An 18,686-nucleotide genomic window follows, 5' to 3' on the forward strand; every position below is an offset into this window, starting at 1 on the left:
GGTTGGTCTCAGGCACAATTAAGTCGTAGAGACCAGCAGTGATCAGAAAAAAAAATTCTGTCACTGCAGTGGGGCGGGTGAGGGTTTAGCCGGGTGATCAGAAGCCATCAGGGGGCAGATTAGGGCCTAATCTGATGTATAGGAGTGCTGGGGGGGGGGGGGGGTGACAGGAGGTGATTGATGGGTGTCTCAGGGGGTGATTAGAGGGGAGAATAGATGCAATCTGTTATAATTTAAGTAGGCCTCAGTTATTTGGTCTGAGTTTAGGTAAAAGGCTTGTCCGCAGAGTATGCCTTTGAAATAGAATTTCTTGTGATGCAGACATAAGCATCTCAGTGTCTGCTTGAATAACAAGCAGATACTGAGAACATGTTCCTAAAGGAAGGCCCCAGGTCTCACTGACAACATGTACACCACAAGAATAGTAAACATAGGCCATATTTACAAAATACCACATTCTTGTAAGTAAGGCAAAAGCGTCATTAAATATTAATCGAGTAGGTGTGTATTATGACACCACGAGGGGCTAAGCCAATAGTCCGGTCTGGGGGGTGGCTAAGATGAGGTCACATTTAACTCTTTCCTGGTTGGTATTAAAGGGCCGGGTGGGCGAACGGAGCTCACTCTGCTTCCTGCTATCTAGATGCTGACTGGAGCCTCTAAGTATTTTCATTCTATATGTAATCTGATATAATGTATGCTGTACACAGGTAGTCTAGATGTAACTTAGAATAGACCTAAGAGGACCTGATTACAGTCACTAGGAAGGTAATCAAGAAGCTGTAACGCAACATGAAGATTGGCTTGGCTAGGATATGATGAACTGTATCTATCTGTATTTCGGTTTCCTGAATAAATAACGTGAATATTGAAGAAGCCTGAGAAAGTCTATCTCCTGCTTGCTGTGATGAGTCGTGTGTGCAACACTTGCTGATGAGTTTGCTGGTGCCGGAAAAAAGGTGATTTAGAACAGTTTATAACACAATCAATGCACTGGGGAGGTGATCGGAAGGGGGTCTGAGGGGATCTGAGGGTCTGGCAGAGTGATCAGGAGCCCACACGGGGCAAATTAGGGCCCGATCTGATGGGTAGGTGTGCTAGGGGGTGACAGGAGGTGATTGATGGGTGTCTCAAGGTGTGATTAGAGGGGGGAATAGATGCAAGCTATGCACTGGCGAGGTGATCAGGGCTGGGGTCTGAGGGCATTCTGAGGGTGTGGGCGGGTTATTGGGTGCCCAAGGGGCAGATAGGGGTCTGATCTGATGGGTAGCAGTGACAGGTGGTGACAGGGGGTGATTGATGGGTGATTAGAAGGGAGAACAGATGTAAACAATGCACTTTGGAAGTAATCTGAGGGTGGGTCTGCGGGCTATCTGATGGTGTGGGTGGGTGATCAGATGCCCGCAAGAGGCTGGTTAGGGTCTGACATGATGGGTGGCAGTAACAGGTGGTGACAGGGATGGGCGATTGATAGGTGATTAGTGGGTGAGTACAGGGAAGGATAGCTGTATACAGTACATGGGGGGGGGGGGTGTGTCTGGGGAGGATCTGAGAGTGTGGGGGGGGGGTGATCAGGAGCCACCATGGGGCAGTTTAGGACCTGATCTGAAAAATAGCGCTGACAGATAGTGACAGGGAGTGATTGATGGGTGATTAGGGAAGTGATTGTGTGCAAACAGGGGTCTGGGAGGTGGGCAGGGGGGGTCTGATGGGTGCTGTGGGTGATCAGAGGGCGAGGGGGACAGAATCAGTGTGCTTGGGTGCATACTAGGGGGCTGCAGCGATTACATTTGAAATCGACACCGGTAGACTTGGGCGCAGGATACAGCGGTATATGGCTGATCCTGGTGCTGCACAAGTCCGGGCCATTTTAATTACTATTCCCCCTCCAGGCCGCCATGGATAGTGGGGGAATGAAATAATTCGGGAATTATTGTGTTTTTTTAAGCAACTTCGGCTCCGTCTTCTGGCAAAGCCGATGTTACTCACTGAGCGCCGCTATAGACTGATTCCCATTACAGTCTATGGCGGTGCTGGCTGCGCCCAAATCTAGCAGCGCTGAAAAGCACTGCTCCAGCTGCAGCCTGTCCTGGTGGTCCCTCGATCACTGGGACCACCAGGGCAGGAGGCAGCCTGTATAATACACTTTGTATACATTAATAACCCGCCGGCGCTCCCGAACGGCCGGCGGGTTATTGCGCCAAGTGGGCAGAGGCTGTTGCCGGCGGCTGATCGCCTGACGCGATCGCCGCATAACCACGCCCCCCGCAAGGTCCGGCGGTCATTTGGGCCCAGGCATTGCATCTGCCTATTGGCTGAAGGTGGGCGTTATGCGGTTAAAGGCCACTTCCGTGTTTTCTATCCAGATATCCGGATTTGCCCATATATCCTGGATACTGGGGTCGGATATCCTATCCGGGTCGGATACCAAAATGGTTAAATCCGGATATACGATCTGGTTCCGGATATCTGGGTCTCCGGATCAATCCGGATTTTGAAAAGGGGTATCCGAGCAGCACTGAAGCTAAACTCTGAGCCCTGGGGTTCAAAAGCCATGAATGTTCAAACTTGGACGATTTCAAAGTTGAACAATTTTCTTTCAATTTTTGGGGTCTGGTAACTCCAATTTTGGGGGGGCTAGTGTGACCGCACCTGTACCCACGTGTAGCCCCTAAACTTAAATAACCACACCTAAAATTTGGGGCCACTCCAGGAAAGGGCCTCTGAAGATATGGCCTCCAAAGAAGGGGCACGCAGGCACGAAATTCAATAAAATGTGGGGGCATAGCTCCGGTTCAGAGGGTGCCAGTGACCCCGAATTTGTAGTGTAAGAAGGTCAATATGCCTTCTACATACATATCAAATGTCAACAGCCTGGGATGTTCCTAACAGAAAACGTTCCCAAACAAAACTTCCTTTTTTGGGGTGTAGTATCTCTGGTTCTTGGAGGGCTAGCTAGACCCCAATTATGCCCACGTGTAGCCATGATACTCTGCTACAAACACCTGAAAATTAGGGTTTCTGGGGCTAAGGGCTCCAGAGATACGGCCTCCTAAAGGGGGGGAACCGGGACAAGGAAACGTGCTCCATAGTGCCACCTCTAGCCATGAAGAACTTAGTATCCTCCGATATTCTCTAATTCTGAAGATATGCCATTCACCCCCTGGTGGCCACAGGTAGTAAGGCAGGTAACTTGGGGTGGGGGGTTGTGCAATATTGGCATCTAGTGGCCACAATTGGTAAAACAGTTATCCTAACCTGCAAATACTTATTTATTGTATTTATAAAGAGCCAAAATATTATGCAGTGCTGGACATTAGTTTCGGTTACAGACAATATTTACATACAGCAATACGACAACACAGGAATACATGAAAAACAAGGTCATGCAACACAGTATTGGCTTGATTCACTAAACCGTGATAAGTCATATCAAGGCCATTTTTGCATGCATTTGCACGTTTGTACGCGATCGCGAACTGTCAGGTGCAATTGCGAATTTTCACGCAAAACTTGGTCATTTTCACATTAAATATAATTCGCAATTGCGCACGATAATTCGTGATTGCTCGCAGCAGACAACATTAACGTTTTGAAGTGGCCCAGCCACAGTCTTGACTTGCAAAAAGCTGGTCTGCAATTACAGGAAGCGTTTGATCGCTATAATAGCCAATGGGGGTTTTTCTATTGATTATTGAGAAGGGTACGAATAATTTTGGACTGGACACTTTTTGCTCAAATGTAAATAAAAGCTCAGATTCTAACCCCCCCCCCCCCCCCCCCACACACACACACACACACAATAATGCCTCTTGTACATAGTCTTATCCTTTGGGAGACACATTTCTCCTCAAAAAAATTACTTGCTGGTTGTATAAAAGTAACTTGAAGTCAAAATTTGTCAGCGATATGAATAATTATGGGCAGCACTGTAAATAGCATCGTCTTGATTCAAATCTTCTTGCTTTTACTGATGGCTGACATGGTAAGATACTAACAGTCTATATCAGTGTCACCGGCCTTCCGAGAGCAAACCCAGGCCAGGGTTTGTCTGACTTACCTTAGAAATGATAAGGATGGCCAGTTGGAAGAAATCAGGCGAGGAGGATTTATCCTGTATAATATCCAGCAGTAACTCCAACATCCACCCTGCAAGACAAAGCAGGACTGCTATCACTGCACTGAGCCAGAAGAGAGATGAGAGCTCTGGAGACTCCTAGTGGTAAAACATGAGTAATGCACCCATCAGCACACTGCTATTCAGGGCTTCGGACAAGCAAAACTCCCAACTCAGATTTCTTTATCCACAGCACTTCCAAACTCCTCCAATTACACATACGTACAGGAAATAAATGGTAAATATACATTTCCTACCATGCAAGGCGTGTCATCCCTGCCAGTGTGAATACTCCAGATAATATACAATCCTCACAAATGTAAGGCTATAGATGTGTCAGTGGTTAATAAGATGCAAATAAAACTGTGATTATGCAGAATTATGCAAATGTATTCCATTTAAATGAACTAACCAGAATGTTGCATAATTCTACATCTATGAATTATTTGCATCTTATTGGCTATTCAGTAACCTTATAACAAAGGACAGAGTTTGTATGTTCTCCCCGTGTCTATATGGGTTTCCTCCGGGCACTCCAGTTTCCTCCTACATGCCAAAAACATACAGACTATGATACATACACTACACAATATAGACATGGGGCTATGGTAGGCATTCAATTGTGAGCCCCTCTGAGGGACAATTAAATAGGAATTGTAGTGAAAATTACAATAAAATTGCTTATTGTGAGTTTCTCAAACCTGTCCTTGTGACTCCCCAAAAGTGCATGGTTTGCAGGCAACCTCACTTATGCAAAGGTGGGGTAATTAGTGTCACAGCTACATGGAATCCACCTAGCTGAGACACTAACTACCCCACCTGTGCATAAGTGAGGTTGCCTGCAAACCATGCACCGCTGGGGAGTCACGAGGACAGGTTTGAGAAACATTGGTTTACAATAGTATTTACAGATTATTTAGTCAGTGTTTGCTCATTGTAAAATCTTTCCTCTCCCTGATTAACATTCTGAGATGTATCACTGGTGGTGACGTGTTTAGTTCTGCCAGGTGATCTGTGCGGAATGTTCATTACTGAGAGTTCTATGCACAGAGTGAAATACTGCTTGCTTGACAGTTGGAGAAAGCAGTTCTTTCCCACAATGCAATGAGGTTCTCAGAGAGCAAACGGTCAGGACCACGGTCATGACATTACACTGTGGGAGGCGTCTCACCACAATATCAGCCAGACAGACTCCCATGATGATCTATTAGAGAAAAGGTAAAGCTTTCTCATGGGAAAGGGGGTATCAGCTACTGACTGAAATGGAGTTTATTCCTTGGTTAACATTCCTCTTTAAAGAGACACTGAAGCGAAAAAAAAAAAAAAAAAGATTATGATTTGTATGTGTAGCACAGCTAAGAAATAAAACATTAAGATCAGATACATCAGTGTAATGGTTTCCAGTACAGAAAGAGTTGAGAAACTCCAGTTGTTATCTCTATTCAAACAAGCCATTAAGCTCTCCGACTAAGTTAGTCGTGGAGAGGGCTGTTATCTGACTTTTATTATCTCAACTGTTCCTGGACTATTTACTTTTCCTCTGCTAGAGGAGAGGTCATTACTTCACAGACTGCTCTGAAAAGACTCATTTTGAATGCTGAGTGTTGTGTAATCTGAACATATTATATAATGATGCAATGTTAGAAAAAACACTATATACCTGAAAATAAAAGTATGAGAATATTTTCTTTGCTGCTAATTTTCTAGTAATTATTCATAGTACACAACCAATTCACTATATCATATTTTTTTTTCGCTTCAGTGTCTCTTTAAGGGACAAGACAATATACTGTGTACAGCTCTGCGTAAGGTGTCGGAGCTATATAAATACTAAATAGTAATAATAAAAAAACTTTATAACTGAATTGGTTTACTTTTGATTACATACAAATTATAATAGGCATCAGAGTCAGAAATTGGTTCAAAATTTAAACACCATTATCCTGATCTGAACCCATGACTGATGCCACAGCCCTGATTTGAAGCCATGACCTTGATCTGAACCCATGACTCAGTAACCATGACCCTGATCTGAACCCATGACAGACGTCATGACCTTGATCTGAACCCATGACTCGGTAGCCATGACCGTGATCTGACGCCATGACCTTGATCTGAACCCATGACTTTGGAGCCACACCCCTGATCTGAACCCACGACTCAACGGCATGACTGATCTGAGCCACTGACTGGAGTCCTGACCCTGTTCTGACACCATGAACCTGATCTGAAGCAATGACTCTGTAGCCATGACCCTGATATGAACCTATCACTTTGAAGCCATGATCCTGATATAGCGGCCCTGACAGGTTCACAAAGTGATCTGTTTACAAAGTGAAGTGTCAACTGGCTTCACACTTATTAACATTAGCAACATTTCTCTGCGGCCTGGAGGTGCCTTGCTGGCCCAGACTCTTGTCTATGGTTATGAAAATAGCTTACCTAGATGTGGATCCAGAAGGTGAGGCTGCTCCTGACAATTGTCCATAATAACTACAATGAAAGAAGAGAGGATGGTGAGACTCAGACAAGGGACATACAGGCTTCTCGTCTCCTACCCCTGCCTAATCCCCAAGTGCAGAGTTCAATCTATTACCCCAGCAATCCCCCCTCCACCTCTACCCCCAAACAGATTCTGGATCAGCAGGACTCACTATGTCCTGCAGTCACACACATATGGATCTAGTGATTTGCAGTCTGCTTCGCTCACCTTTAAACCTCTGTGCACACACTTCTCTGCTCACCGGCTCCATACAGGACATCTGCAGGTTGACAATCAGGTCTTGTGTCTGTCTGCTCTCCGTAAAAGATCCCAAGATGTTACCACTCGATACAATCTCCGGGCTGCCATCTTCCTCTCGCTCAGCACAGTCTGCCACCATCGTGATGATTCTGCACTAGAGACGCTCATGGCTCCCACCTAAACACAGAACAGAGGCTTTCCTGAGCCGGCATTATGTTGCTAGTTAGCGCTGAATTACCTCTGTATGAGCACAGCACCATCACAGGAATATATTCTCCTCCACATCACACATTGCAGAAGTCTAACCTGGCCAGGCAGATCTGGCTCCTGATTGACTGCTACGGATTTCAGAATAATGCCAGTAGCTGCACCGTACAAAGGCGGTTATTCAGTTCCAAACATATCCAAATGCCAACAGAAGTATGCGGCCCCTTTCACACCTCATGCGTTTCCATCTGATTATTGAGCCACATGCAACTGCAAGGACATTAGCGCTGATCCCAAAAAGAACAGCTGTCCAAAAACCCAGATACAGTACACTGGAGGGGGGGGGGGGGAATCAAAAAGCAAACATTTTAGCCAGTTGAGGACTACAGGCTTACACCCCCCTCGCAACCAGGCAATTTTTCACACTTCTGCACTCTGCAGCTTTAACAGCTCACTGTAGGGCCATAGAACTTAGAAAACAAATGAATCTTACCTCCATTTCTTCACACAAATAGGCCTTTCTTTTAGTGGTCTGTGATAGCTGCTGCGATTGTTTTTTTTTATTATTTCTATAGTTATTGCTCCCCCCCCCCCCCCCACAAAATTGGCCCTAGGCTGCGATCCATAGTTTTTTCCCACATCTCATAGGCATTAGCATAGGGGGAGCTGTGATTCTCATTCTATTGAGCAGGACTAACATCACAGTAAAAAACGTTAAATTGTGCCGCAAAATCAATTCACAATTTGTGCTTCCAATGTTCACTCGCCCTTACAGAGCTGGCTGCTGCTGCTATGTGGTTCAGTGAGTCAGGCTGTAATTACTGTTTACTAATATGAGCATGCCGTACTAACTATCACAACAATGTGACGGACTCTGGGCCACTGGAGCATGGCTGGAGGAGATTTGTACAATTGAGAGATTAAGAGGTGAGAACCACAGGTGACAAGCAATGGAGGCTGATATCCCATGGCAAGAGGGAGGAGCAGCAGATTAACATTACTGCAGCTGCAATAGAGACTGGGAAGCAAAGGATTCAATTGAACAGACACAGCACAAAATAGCCTATTTATGCACTACCTGTCTACTCAACAGCACTCCAAGAGTTCAAAAAATGCACTGCTGTTCTCCACATCATTATAGAATGCTGAAAATGCGCAGGCCTGGGGTGCCGACGCTGCGGACCGCGAGTCGGGGCCGGCGAGGCACCCCCAGGCCGCAGGCCTGGGGTGCCGACGCTGCGGACCGCGAGTCGGGGCCGGCGAGGCACCCCCAGGCCGCAGGCCTGGGGTGCCGACGCTGCGGACCGCGAGTCGGGGCCGGCGAGGCACCCCCAGGCCGCAGGCCTGGGGTGCCGACGCTGCGGACCGCGAGTCGGGGCCGGCGAGGCACCCCCAGGCCGCAGGCCTGGGGTGCCGACGCTGCGGACCGCGAGTCGGGGCCGGCGAGGCACCCCCAGGCCATTACTGCTTCCTGTCTTGACTCTAGACCCCCAGAGGCTCTGCTCTGCTCTGCTCTGCTCTGCTCTGCTCTGCTCTGCTCTGCTCTCTCAAAAAAAAATCTCCCCCCCCCAAAAAAAAAAAAACTAGATTCCACTGCATTTTATTGCTGTCATTAAAGGACCTGCTGAGAACATTTCAGTAATAGTCTTGTTAATGTTGATGAGCACAAGGCTGGAGATCATTAGGCTGTCATTAGGCTTGACATGTTAAAAGGAGGGTGATGCTTGAAATCATTGACCTTCTCTTGTTAATCATGGTGACCAGCAAAGGAACGCATGCAGCCACCATTGCATAGCATAAAAATGGCTTCACAGGCAAGGATATTGTGACTACTAAGATCAACAATTTATAGGATCATCAAGAATTTCAAGAAAAGCAGTTCAGTTCTTGGTAAGAAGGCTTCAGGGCATCCAAGAAAGTCCAGCAAGTGCCAGGATTGTCTCCGAAAGAGGATTAAGCTGCGGGATCGGAGTGCAACCGGTCCAGAGGTTGCTCAGAAATGGCAGCAGGCAGGTAGGTGCACATCTGCATGAACAGTGAGGTGAAGAATTTTGGAAGACAGCCTGGTGTCAAGAAGTACAGCAAAGAAACCACTTCTCTCCCAAAAAAGAACCATCAGGGACAGATTGATCTTCTGCAGAAAGTATGGTGACTGGACTGCTGATGACTGGTGCAAAGTCATATTCTCCAATGAAGCCCCTTTCCAATTGTTTGGAGTATCTGGAAAAAGACTTGTCAGGAGAAGAAAAAAAGGTGAGCACTACCATCAGCCCTGTGTCATGCCAACAGTAAAGCATCCTGAGACCATTCATGTGAGAGGTTGCTTCTCATCCAAGGGAGTGAGTTCACTCACTATTTTGCACACAAAAAAAAAAAAAAAACAGCCACAAAAAGAATGGTACCGAAACACCCTCCAACAGCAACTTCTTCCAACAAATCAACAGCAGTTGGGTGAACAACAATGCATTTTCCAGCACGATGGGGCACAGTGTCATAAGGCAAGTGATAACCAAGTGGCCCAGAGACCAAAACATTGACATTTTGGGTCCATGGCCTGTAAACTCTCCAGATCATAATCCCATTGAGAACTTGGTCATTCCTCAAGAGGCGGGTGGACGAACAAAAGCCAACTAATTGAGAAACTCAAAGAAGTGATTATTAACCACTTGAGGACCTAGGGCTTTCTACCCCTTAAGGACCGGCCACTTTTTTTCCATTCAGACCACTGCAGCTTTCACGGTTTATTGCTCGCTCATACAACCTACCACCTAAATGAATTTTGGCTCCTTTTCTTGTCACTAATAAAGCTTTCTTTTAGTGCTATTTGATTGCTCCTGCGATTTTTACTTTTTATTATATTCAGCAAAAAAGACATGAATTTTGGCAAAAAAATGATTTTTTTAACTTTCTGTGCTGACAGTTTTCAAATAAAGTAAAATTTCTGTATACATGCAGCGCGAAAAATGTGGACAAACATGTTTTTGATAAAAAAAAACCCATTCAGTGTATATTTATTGGTTTGGGTAAAAGTTATAGCGTTTACAAACTATGGTGCAAAAAGTGAATTTTCCCATTTTCAAGCATCTCTGACTTTTCTGACCCTCTGTCATGTTTCATGAGGGGCTAGAATTCCAGGATAGTATAAATACCCCCCAAATGACCCCATTTTGGAAAGAAGACATCCCAAAGTATTCACTGAGAGGCATAGTGAGTTCATAGAAGATATTATTTTTTGTCACAAGTAAGCGGAAAATGACACTTTGTGAAAAAAAAAAAAAAAAAAAAAAAGTTTCCATTTCTTCTAACTTGCGACAAAAAAAAATGAAATCTGCCACGGACTCACCATGCTCCTCTCTGAATACCTTGAAGTGTCTACTTTCCAAAATGGGGTCATTTGTGGGGTGTGTTTACTGTCCTGACATTTTGGGGGGTGCTAAATTGTAAGCACCCCTGTAAAGCCTGAAGGTGCTCATTGGACTTTGGACCCCTTAGCGCAGTTAGGGTGCAAAAAAGTGCCACACATGTGGTATTGCCGTACTCAGGAGAAGTAGTATAATGTGTTTTGGGGTGTATTTTTACACATACCCATGCTGGGTGGGAGAAATATCTCTGTAAATGACAATTTGTTAATTTTTTTTACACACAATTGTCCATTTACAGAGATCTTTCTCCCACTCAGCATGGGTATGTGTAAAAATACACCACAAAACACATTATACTACTTCTCCTGAGTACGGCGATACCACATGTGTGGCACTTTTTTGCACCCTAACTGCGCTAAAGGGCCCAAAGTCCAATGAGTACCTTTAGAATTTCACAGGTCATTTTGAGAAATTTCGTTTCAAGACTACTCCTCACGGTTTAGGGCCCCTAAAATGCCAGGGCAGTATAGGAACCCCACAAATGACCCCATTTTAGAAAGAAGACACCCCAAGGTATTCCGTTAGGAGTATAGTGAGTTCATAGAAGATTTTATTTTTTTGTCAAAAGTTAGCGGAAATTGATTTTAATTGTGTTTTTTCACAAAGTGTCATTTTCCACTAACTTTTGACAAAAAATAAAATCTTCTATGAACTCACCATACTCCTAACGGAATACCTTGGGGTGTCTTCTTTCTAAAATGGGGTCATTTGTGGGGTTCCTATACTGCCCTGGCATTTTAGGGGCCCTAAACCGTGAGGAGTAGTCTTGAAACGAAATTTCTCAAAATGACCTGTGAAATTCTAAAGGTACTCATTGGACTTTGGGCCCTTTAGCGCAGTTAGGGTGCAAAAAAGTGCCACACATGTGGTATCGCCGTACTCAGGAGAAGTAGTACAATGTGTTTTGGGGTGTATTTTTACACATACCCATGCTGGGTGGGAGAAATACCTCTGTAAATGGACAATTGTGTGTAAAAAAATCAAAAGATTGTCATTTACAGAGGTATTTCTCCCACCCAGCATGGGTATGTGTAAAAATACACCCCAAAACACATTATACTACTTCTCCCGAGTACGGCGATACCACATGTGTGGCACTTTTTTGCACCCTAACTGCACTAAGGGGCCCAAAGTGCAATGAGTACCTTTAGGATTTCACAGGTCATTTTTGTTTCAAGACTACTCCTCACGGTTTAGGGCCCCTAAAATGCCAGGGCAGTATAGGAACCCCACTAATGACCCCATTTTAGAAAGAAGACACCCCAAGGTATTCCGTTAGGAGTATGGTGAGTTCATAGAAGTTTTTATTTTTTTGTCACAAGTTTGTGAAAAAAAACTATTAAAATCAATTTCCGCTAACTTGTGACAAAAAAATAAAAACTTCTATGAACTCACCATACTCCGTACGGAATACCTTTGGGTGTCTTCTTTCTAGAATGGGGTCATTTGTGGGGTTCCTATACTGCCCTGGCATTTTAGGGGCCCTAAACCGTGAGGAGTAGTCTTGAAACCAAATGTCGCAAAATGACCTGTGAAATCCTAAAGGTACTCATTGGACTTTGGGCCCCTTAGCGTACTTAGGGTGTAAAAAAGTGTCACACATGTGGTACCGCCGTACTCAGGAGAAGTAGTATAATGCGTTTTGGGGTGTATTTTTACACATACCCATGCTAAGTGGGAGAAATATCTCTGTAAATGACAATTGTTTGATTTTTTTACACACAATTGTCCATTTACATAGAAATTTCTCCCATCCAGCATGGGTATGTGTAAAAATACACCCCAAAACACATTATACTACTTTTCCTGAGTACAGCGGTACCACATGTGTGACAATTTTTTGCAGCCTAGGTGCGCTAAGGGGCCCAACGTCCTATTCACAGGTCATTTTGAAGCATTTGTTTTCTAGACTACTCCTCGCGGTTTAGGGCCCCTAAAATGCCAGGGCAGTATAGGAACCCCACAAGTGACCCCATTTTAGAAAGAAGACACCCCAAGGTATTCCGTTAGGTGTATGGCGAGTTCATAGAAGATTTTATTTTTTGTCACAAGTTAGTGAAAAATGACACTTTGTGAAAAAAAACCAATAAAAATTAATTTCCGCTAACTTTTGACAAAAATAAAATCTTCTATGAACTCGTCATACACCTAACAGAATACCTTGGGGTGTCTTTTTTTCTAAAATAGGGTCACTTGTGGGGTTCCTATACCGCCCTGGCATTTTACAGGCCCAAAACCGTGAGTAGTCTGGAAACCAAATGTCTCAAAATGACTGTTCAGGGGTATAAGCATCTGCAAATTTTGATGACAGGTGGTCTATGAGGGGGCAAATTTTGTGGAACCGGTCATAAGCAGGGTGGCCTTTTAGATGACAGGTTGTATTGGGCCTGATCTGATGGATAGGAGTGCTAGGGGGGTGACAGGAGGTGATTGATGGGTGTCTCAGGGGGTGGTTAGAGGGGAAAATAGATGCAATCAATGCACTGGGGAGGTGATCGGAAGGGGGTCTGAGGGGGATCTGAGGGATTGGCCGAGTGATCAGGAGCCCACACGGGGCAAATTGGGGCCTGATCTGATGGGTAGGTGTGCTAGGGGGTGACAGGAGGTGATTGATGGGTGTCTCAAGGTGTGATTAGAGGGGGGAATAGATGCAAGCAATGCACTGGCGAGGTGATCAGGGCTGGGGTCTGAGGGCATTCTGAGGGTGTGGGCGGGTGATTGAGTGCCCTAGGGGCAGATAGGGGTCTAATCTGATAGGTAGCAGTGACAGGGGGTGATTGATGGGTAATTAGTGGGTGTTTAGGGTAGAGAATAGATGGAAACACTGCGCTTGGGTGGTGATCTGATGTCGGATCTGCGGGCGATCTATTGGTGTGGGTGGGTGATCAGTTTGCCCGCAAGGGGCAGGTTAGGGGCTGATTGATGGGTGGCAGTGACAGCGGGTGATTGATGGGTGGAAGTGACAGGGGGTGATTGATGGGTGGCAGTGACAGGGGGTGATTGATGGGTGATTGATAGGTGATTGACAGGTAATCAGTGGGTTATTACAGGGGAGAACAGATGTAAATATTGCACTGGCGAATTGATAAGGGGGGGTCTGAGGGCAATCTGAGCGTGTAGGTGGGCGATTGGGTGCCCGCAAGGGGCAGATTAGGGTCTGATCTGATGGGTAACAGTGACAGGTGGTGATAGGGGGTGATTGATGGGTAATTAGTGGGTGTTTAGAGGAGAGAATAGATGTAAACGCTGCGCTTGGGTGGTGATCTGATGTCGGATCTGCGGGCGATCTATTGGTGTGGGTGGGTGATCAGATTGCCCGCAAGGGGCAGGTTAGGGGCTGATTGTTGGGTGGCAGTGACGGGGTGATTGATGGGTGATAGGTGATTGGCAGGTGATTGACAGGTGGTCAGTGGGATATTACAGGGAAGGACAGATGTAATTAATGCACTGGCGAATTGATAAGGGGGGGGGGTCTGAGGGCAATCTGAGCGTGTGGGCGGGTGATTGGGTGCCCGCAAGGGGCAGATTAGGGTCTGATCTGATAGGTAACAGTGACAGGTGGTGATAGGGGGTGATTGATGGGTGATTGATGGGTAATTAGTGGGTGTTTAGAGAAGATAACAGATGTAAACAATACATTTGGGAGGTAATCTGACGGCGGGTTTGCGGGCGATCTAATGGTGTGGGTGGGTGATCAGATTGCCCGCAAGGGGCAGGTTAGGGGCTGATTGATGGGTGGCAGTGACAGGGGGTGATTGATGGGTGATAGGTGATTGGCAGGTGATTGACAGGTGATCAGTGGGTTATTACAGGGAAGAACAGATGTAATTAATGCACTGGTGAATTGATAAGGGGGGGTCAGAGGGCAATCTGAGCGTGTGGGCGGGTGATTGGGTGCCCGCAAGGGGCAGATTAGGGTCTGATCTGATAGGTAAAAGTGACAGGTGGTGATAGGGGGTGATTGATGGGTGATTGATGGGTAATTAGTGTGTGTTTAGAGGAGAGAATAGATGTAAACAATGGATTTGGGAGGTGATCTGATGTCGGATCTGCGGGCGATCTATTGGTGTGGGGGGGTGATCAGATTGCCCGCAAGGGGCAGGTTAGGGGCTGGCTGATGGGTGGCAGTGACAGGGGGTGATTGACGGGTGATTGATGGGTGATTGACAGGTGATTGACAGGTGATTGACAGGTGATTGACAGGTGATCAGGGGGATAGATGCATACAGTAAACAGGGGGGGTGGTCTGGGGGGGGGGGTCTGGGGAGAATCTGAGGGGTGGGGGGTGATCAGGAGGGGGCAGGGTGGGGGATAAAAAAAAAAATAGCGTTGACAGATAGTGACAGGGAGTGATTGATGGGTGATTAGGGGGGTGATTGGGTGCAAACAGGGGTCTGGGGGGTGGGCAGGGGGGGGTCTGATGGGTGCTGTGGGCGATCTGGGGCAGGGGGGGGGGAAAAATCAGTGTGCTTGGTGCAGACTAGGGTGGCTGCAGCCTGCCCTGGTGGTCCCTCGGACACTGGGACCACCAGGGCAGGAGGCAGCCTGTATAATACACTTTGTAAACATTACAAAGTGTATTATACACTTTGTATGCGGCGATCGCGGGGTTAACATCCCGCCGGCGCTTCCGTATGGCCGGCGGGATGTTGCGGCGGGTGAGCGGCGCCAGGCGGAGGCGGAGGATCGCGTCACTGATGACGCGATCGCTCCGCCCATGCCCCTACAAGGACCGCCGCCAATTGTCAATACGGCGGTCCTTGCGGGGTGCACTTCCCGGCCGCCAATTGTACATACGGCGGTCGGGAAGTGGTTAAAGAATGGGTTGCTATCAGTCAGGATTTGGCCCAGAAATTGATTGACAGCATGCCCAGACAAATTGCAGAGGTCCAGAAAAAGAAGGGCCAACACTGCAAATACTGATTCTTTGCATACATCTCATGTAATGGTCAATAAAAGCCTTTTAAAACTCATGAAGGGCTTATAATTATATTTCAGTACATCACATGCACAACCGAAACAAAGATCTAAAAGCAGTTTAGCAGCAATCATTGTGAAAACCCATATATTTTACAGTCTCAAAACTTTTGACCAGGAATGTGTACACACGGAATATAGAAAGTTTGTGTGTAAAAAAAAAAAAATGTATATATACAAACATGTATTGTGTACACATAGTATATACTCTATATTCACACATAATAGGATCATACAAATGTATAATATATCTCTATATATCTATTTATGTGTACACACACACACACAGGCTTGTCAGGAGAAGAAAATGGTAAGCACTACCATCAGTCCTGAGACATGCCAACAGTAAAGCATCCTGAGACCATTCATTTGTGGGGTTGCTTCTCATCCAAGGGAGTGGGTTCACTCACAATTTTGCCAAAAAACACAGCCACGAAGAATGGTACAAAAACACCCTCCAACAGCAACTTCTTCCAACAATCCAACAACAGTTTGGTGATGAACAATGTATTTTCCAGCACGATGGAGCACAGTGTCAGAAGACAAGTGATAACTAAGTGGCTTAGAGACCAAAACATTGACATTTTGGGTCCATGGCCTGGAAACTCCTTAGATCATAATCCCATTGAGAACATGTGGTCATTCCTCAAGAGGCGGGTGGACGAACAAAAACCAACTAATACCAAGAAACTCAAAGAAGTGATTATGAAAGAATGGGTTGCTATTAGTGATGGGCGAACAGTGTTCGCCACTGTTCGGGTTTGCCCGGATTTTGGCCTGTTCGGGCTCGGTTCAGCACCCCCCGAACACCTTATGGTGTTCGGGAGGGTGCTCGGCCACGCTGCCCAAACGTGCCTTAGTTCGGCCGAACACAGCCGTGTCCGGCCGAACATAGCCCCCTATAGGGTCCCAGCATAAAGGGAGAGCATGCCCCGAGCGCAAGGGGGGGGGGGTCGGAAATGCCCCCCACCCCTCCCCGCTAAGCTCTCCCTTTTGCCGGTACCCTATAACGTTAAATTTAAGCCCCCCAAAACTACCTGAGGAGGAGGGCAGGAAGCGGGCAGCCGGAGATGCTAGGCGCTAGTACCATCTGGTACTTCCGCCCTCTCTTGACGCACTTCCTGTTTACATTTGAAGTCGCGTCAACAGAGCGCTTCCTGCCCTCCTCCTCAGGTACTTTTGGGGGGCTTAAATTTAACGTTATAGGGTACCGGCAAAAGGAAGAGCTTAGCGGGGAGGGGTGGGGGGCATTTCCGACCCCCCCATGCTCGGGGCATGCTCTCCCTTTATTCTGGGACCCTATAGGGGCCCCAAAGGGACATGTTCGGGTTGGGTTCGGGGTTAGGCCCGAACATCGGGGGCATGTTCGGCCGAACCACACCGAACATCTGGATGTTCGCCCATCACTAGTTGCGATCAGTCTAGATTTGACCCAGAAGTTGATCAAGAGCATGCCTAGACAAATTGCAGAGGTCCTGAAATAGAAGGGTCAACACTGCAAATACTGACTCTCTGCATAAATCTCATGTCATTTTCAATAAAAGCCTTTGAAACGTATGAAGTGATTCTAATATTTTTCAGTACATCACAAACAACTGAAACAAAGAGCTAAGAGCAGTTTAGCAGCAAACTTTGTGAAAAGTCACATTTTTGACAGTCTCAAAACTTTTGGCTAGGACTGTATACATAGTATATACTCTATATTCATACATTATATAATTACACAAACATGTATTGTATATACATACTCCATACAGATATAGTATATATAAACATGCATTGTGTATGCATAGAATATACACACACAATATATACAAACATTGCGTATTCATAGTATATACACATGTACAAACATGTATTGTGTGTATACATCGTATATAAACACATAATAAACACCAACATGTATTGAGTATACACACACTAAATACAAACATGTATTGTGTATGCACACAAAATATACAAACGTATTTTGTATACATAGTATATACACTAACTTGTATTGTATATACACACAAAATATACAAACGTATTGTGTATACATAGTATATATACTCTAACATGTATTGTGTTTGCATAGTATATCCAAACACGTATTGTGTGTACGTAGTATATACACTAACATGTATTGAGTATACATAGTATTTATTTTGTATACATACTCACAATATATACAAACGTATTGTATATACACCAACATGTAATGTGTAAATAAACTATATTAATAAATTATATAAACATGTACTGTGTATACATAGTATATACAAATATGTATTGTGTATGCATAGTACACACACTATATACAATCATTGTGTATTCATAATATATACACATACATGTACAAACATTTGTGTGTATACAAAGTATAAACACCAGATACACTAACATGTATTGTGTATACACACACAGAATTTACAAATGTATTATGTACACAGTGTGCGCGCGCGCACACACACACACACACACACACACACACACACACACACACACACACACAGTGTATACATAATATATCTATATTCATACATTAAACAAACATGTATTGTTTATACATACTATACATATTGTGTACTCATGCATAATATAAACACACTCAAAAATATTATGTTGGCATTTGTAACTTAATCATTCTATATTTTGGACATTTACATAAATACATACAAAATTACTTTCATCAAAAAAATTAAAAAAAAATAATAAATTGGAATGAACAGATGAAAAAAATCTATATCAAAAGTTGGTGTGTGTGTGGCTATAGGCTTCCTCACATCCTGTCTCTTCATGTAATCCAAGACACACTCCATGTGGAGATCAGGGCTCTGTGGGGGCCATCCCATCACTTCCAGGACTTCATTACGCTGAATATACTTCTTACTCACTTTGGCTGTGTGTTTGGGGTTATATTCCTGCTGTAGATTACATTTCAGGCCAATCATACGCCTTTCTTTCTGATGTTAAAGGAGAATAAAAATTATGCAGAAAATCTTGCATGCAAGCACATCCAAACCAAAATACACGTCAAATTGTGCACTGGAGAAAAAAAAAAAAACCCCATTGGAGGAGGAGGTGCAACACAGACAAAAAAGATAATAACTCAAAATAGGAACATTGTCACCCAAAGGATTAAAAGATGTTTTTGATCCCATCCATCTGACTTAAAGGAATCATCAGGGGAAAAAAAAAAAAAAAAAAAAAAAAAAAAGTGTTGTTCACCTGGGGCTCT

The 18,686-nt window shown here is 45.0% G+C and overlaps 2 protein-coding genes across 2 annotated transcripts in view; both read right to left on the reverse strand.

The window, feature by feature from the left end:
- LOC137541593 (tubulin-specific chaperone D-like) overlaps positions 1-6,999 on the reverse strand; it is a 79,044-nt gene extending 72,045 nt beyond the window's left edge. Inside the window, exon 1 of the mRNA XM_068262977.1 lies at positions 6,828-6,999. Within this exon, the coding sequence (XP_068119078.1) occupies positions 6,828-6,999 (172 nt within the window). The remainder of the gene's footprint in view (positions 1-6,827) is intronic.
- LOC137541109 (tubulin-specific chaperone D-like) overlaps positions 1-18,686 on the reverse strand; it is a 1,052,576-nt gene that overhangs the window by 572,410 nt on the left and 461,480 nt on the right. The gene's annotated exons all lie outside the window — the stretch shown is intronic.

Source organism: Hyperolius riggenbachi, chromosome 12 (assembly GCF_040937935.1).
Source record: "Hyperolius riggenbachi isolate aHypRig1 chromosome 12, aHypRig1.pri, whole genome shotgun sequence".
In the NCBI taxonomy this organism is placed as follows: Eukaryota; Metazoa; Chordata; class Amphibia; order Anura; family Hyperoliidae; genus Hyperolius; species Hyperolius riggenbachi.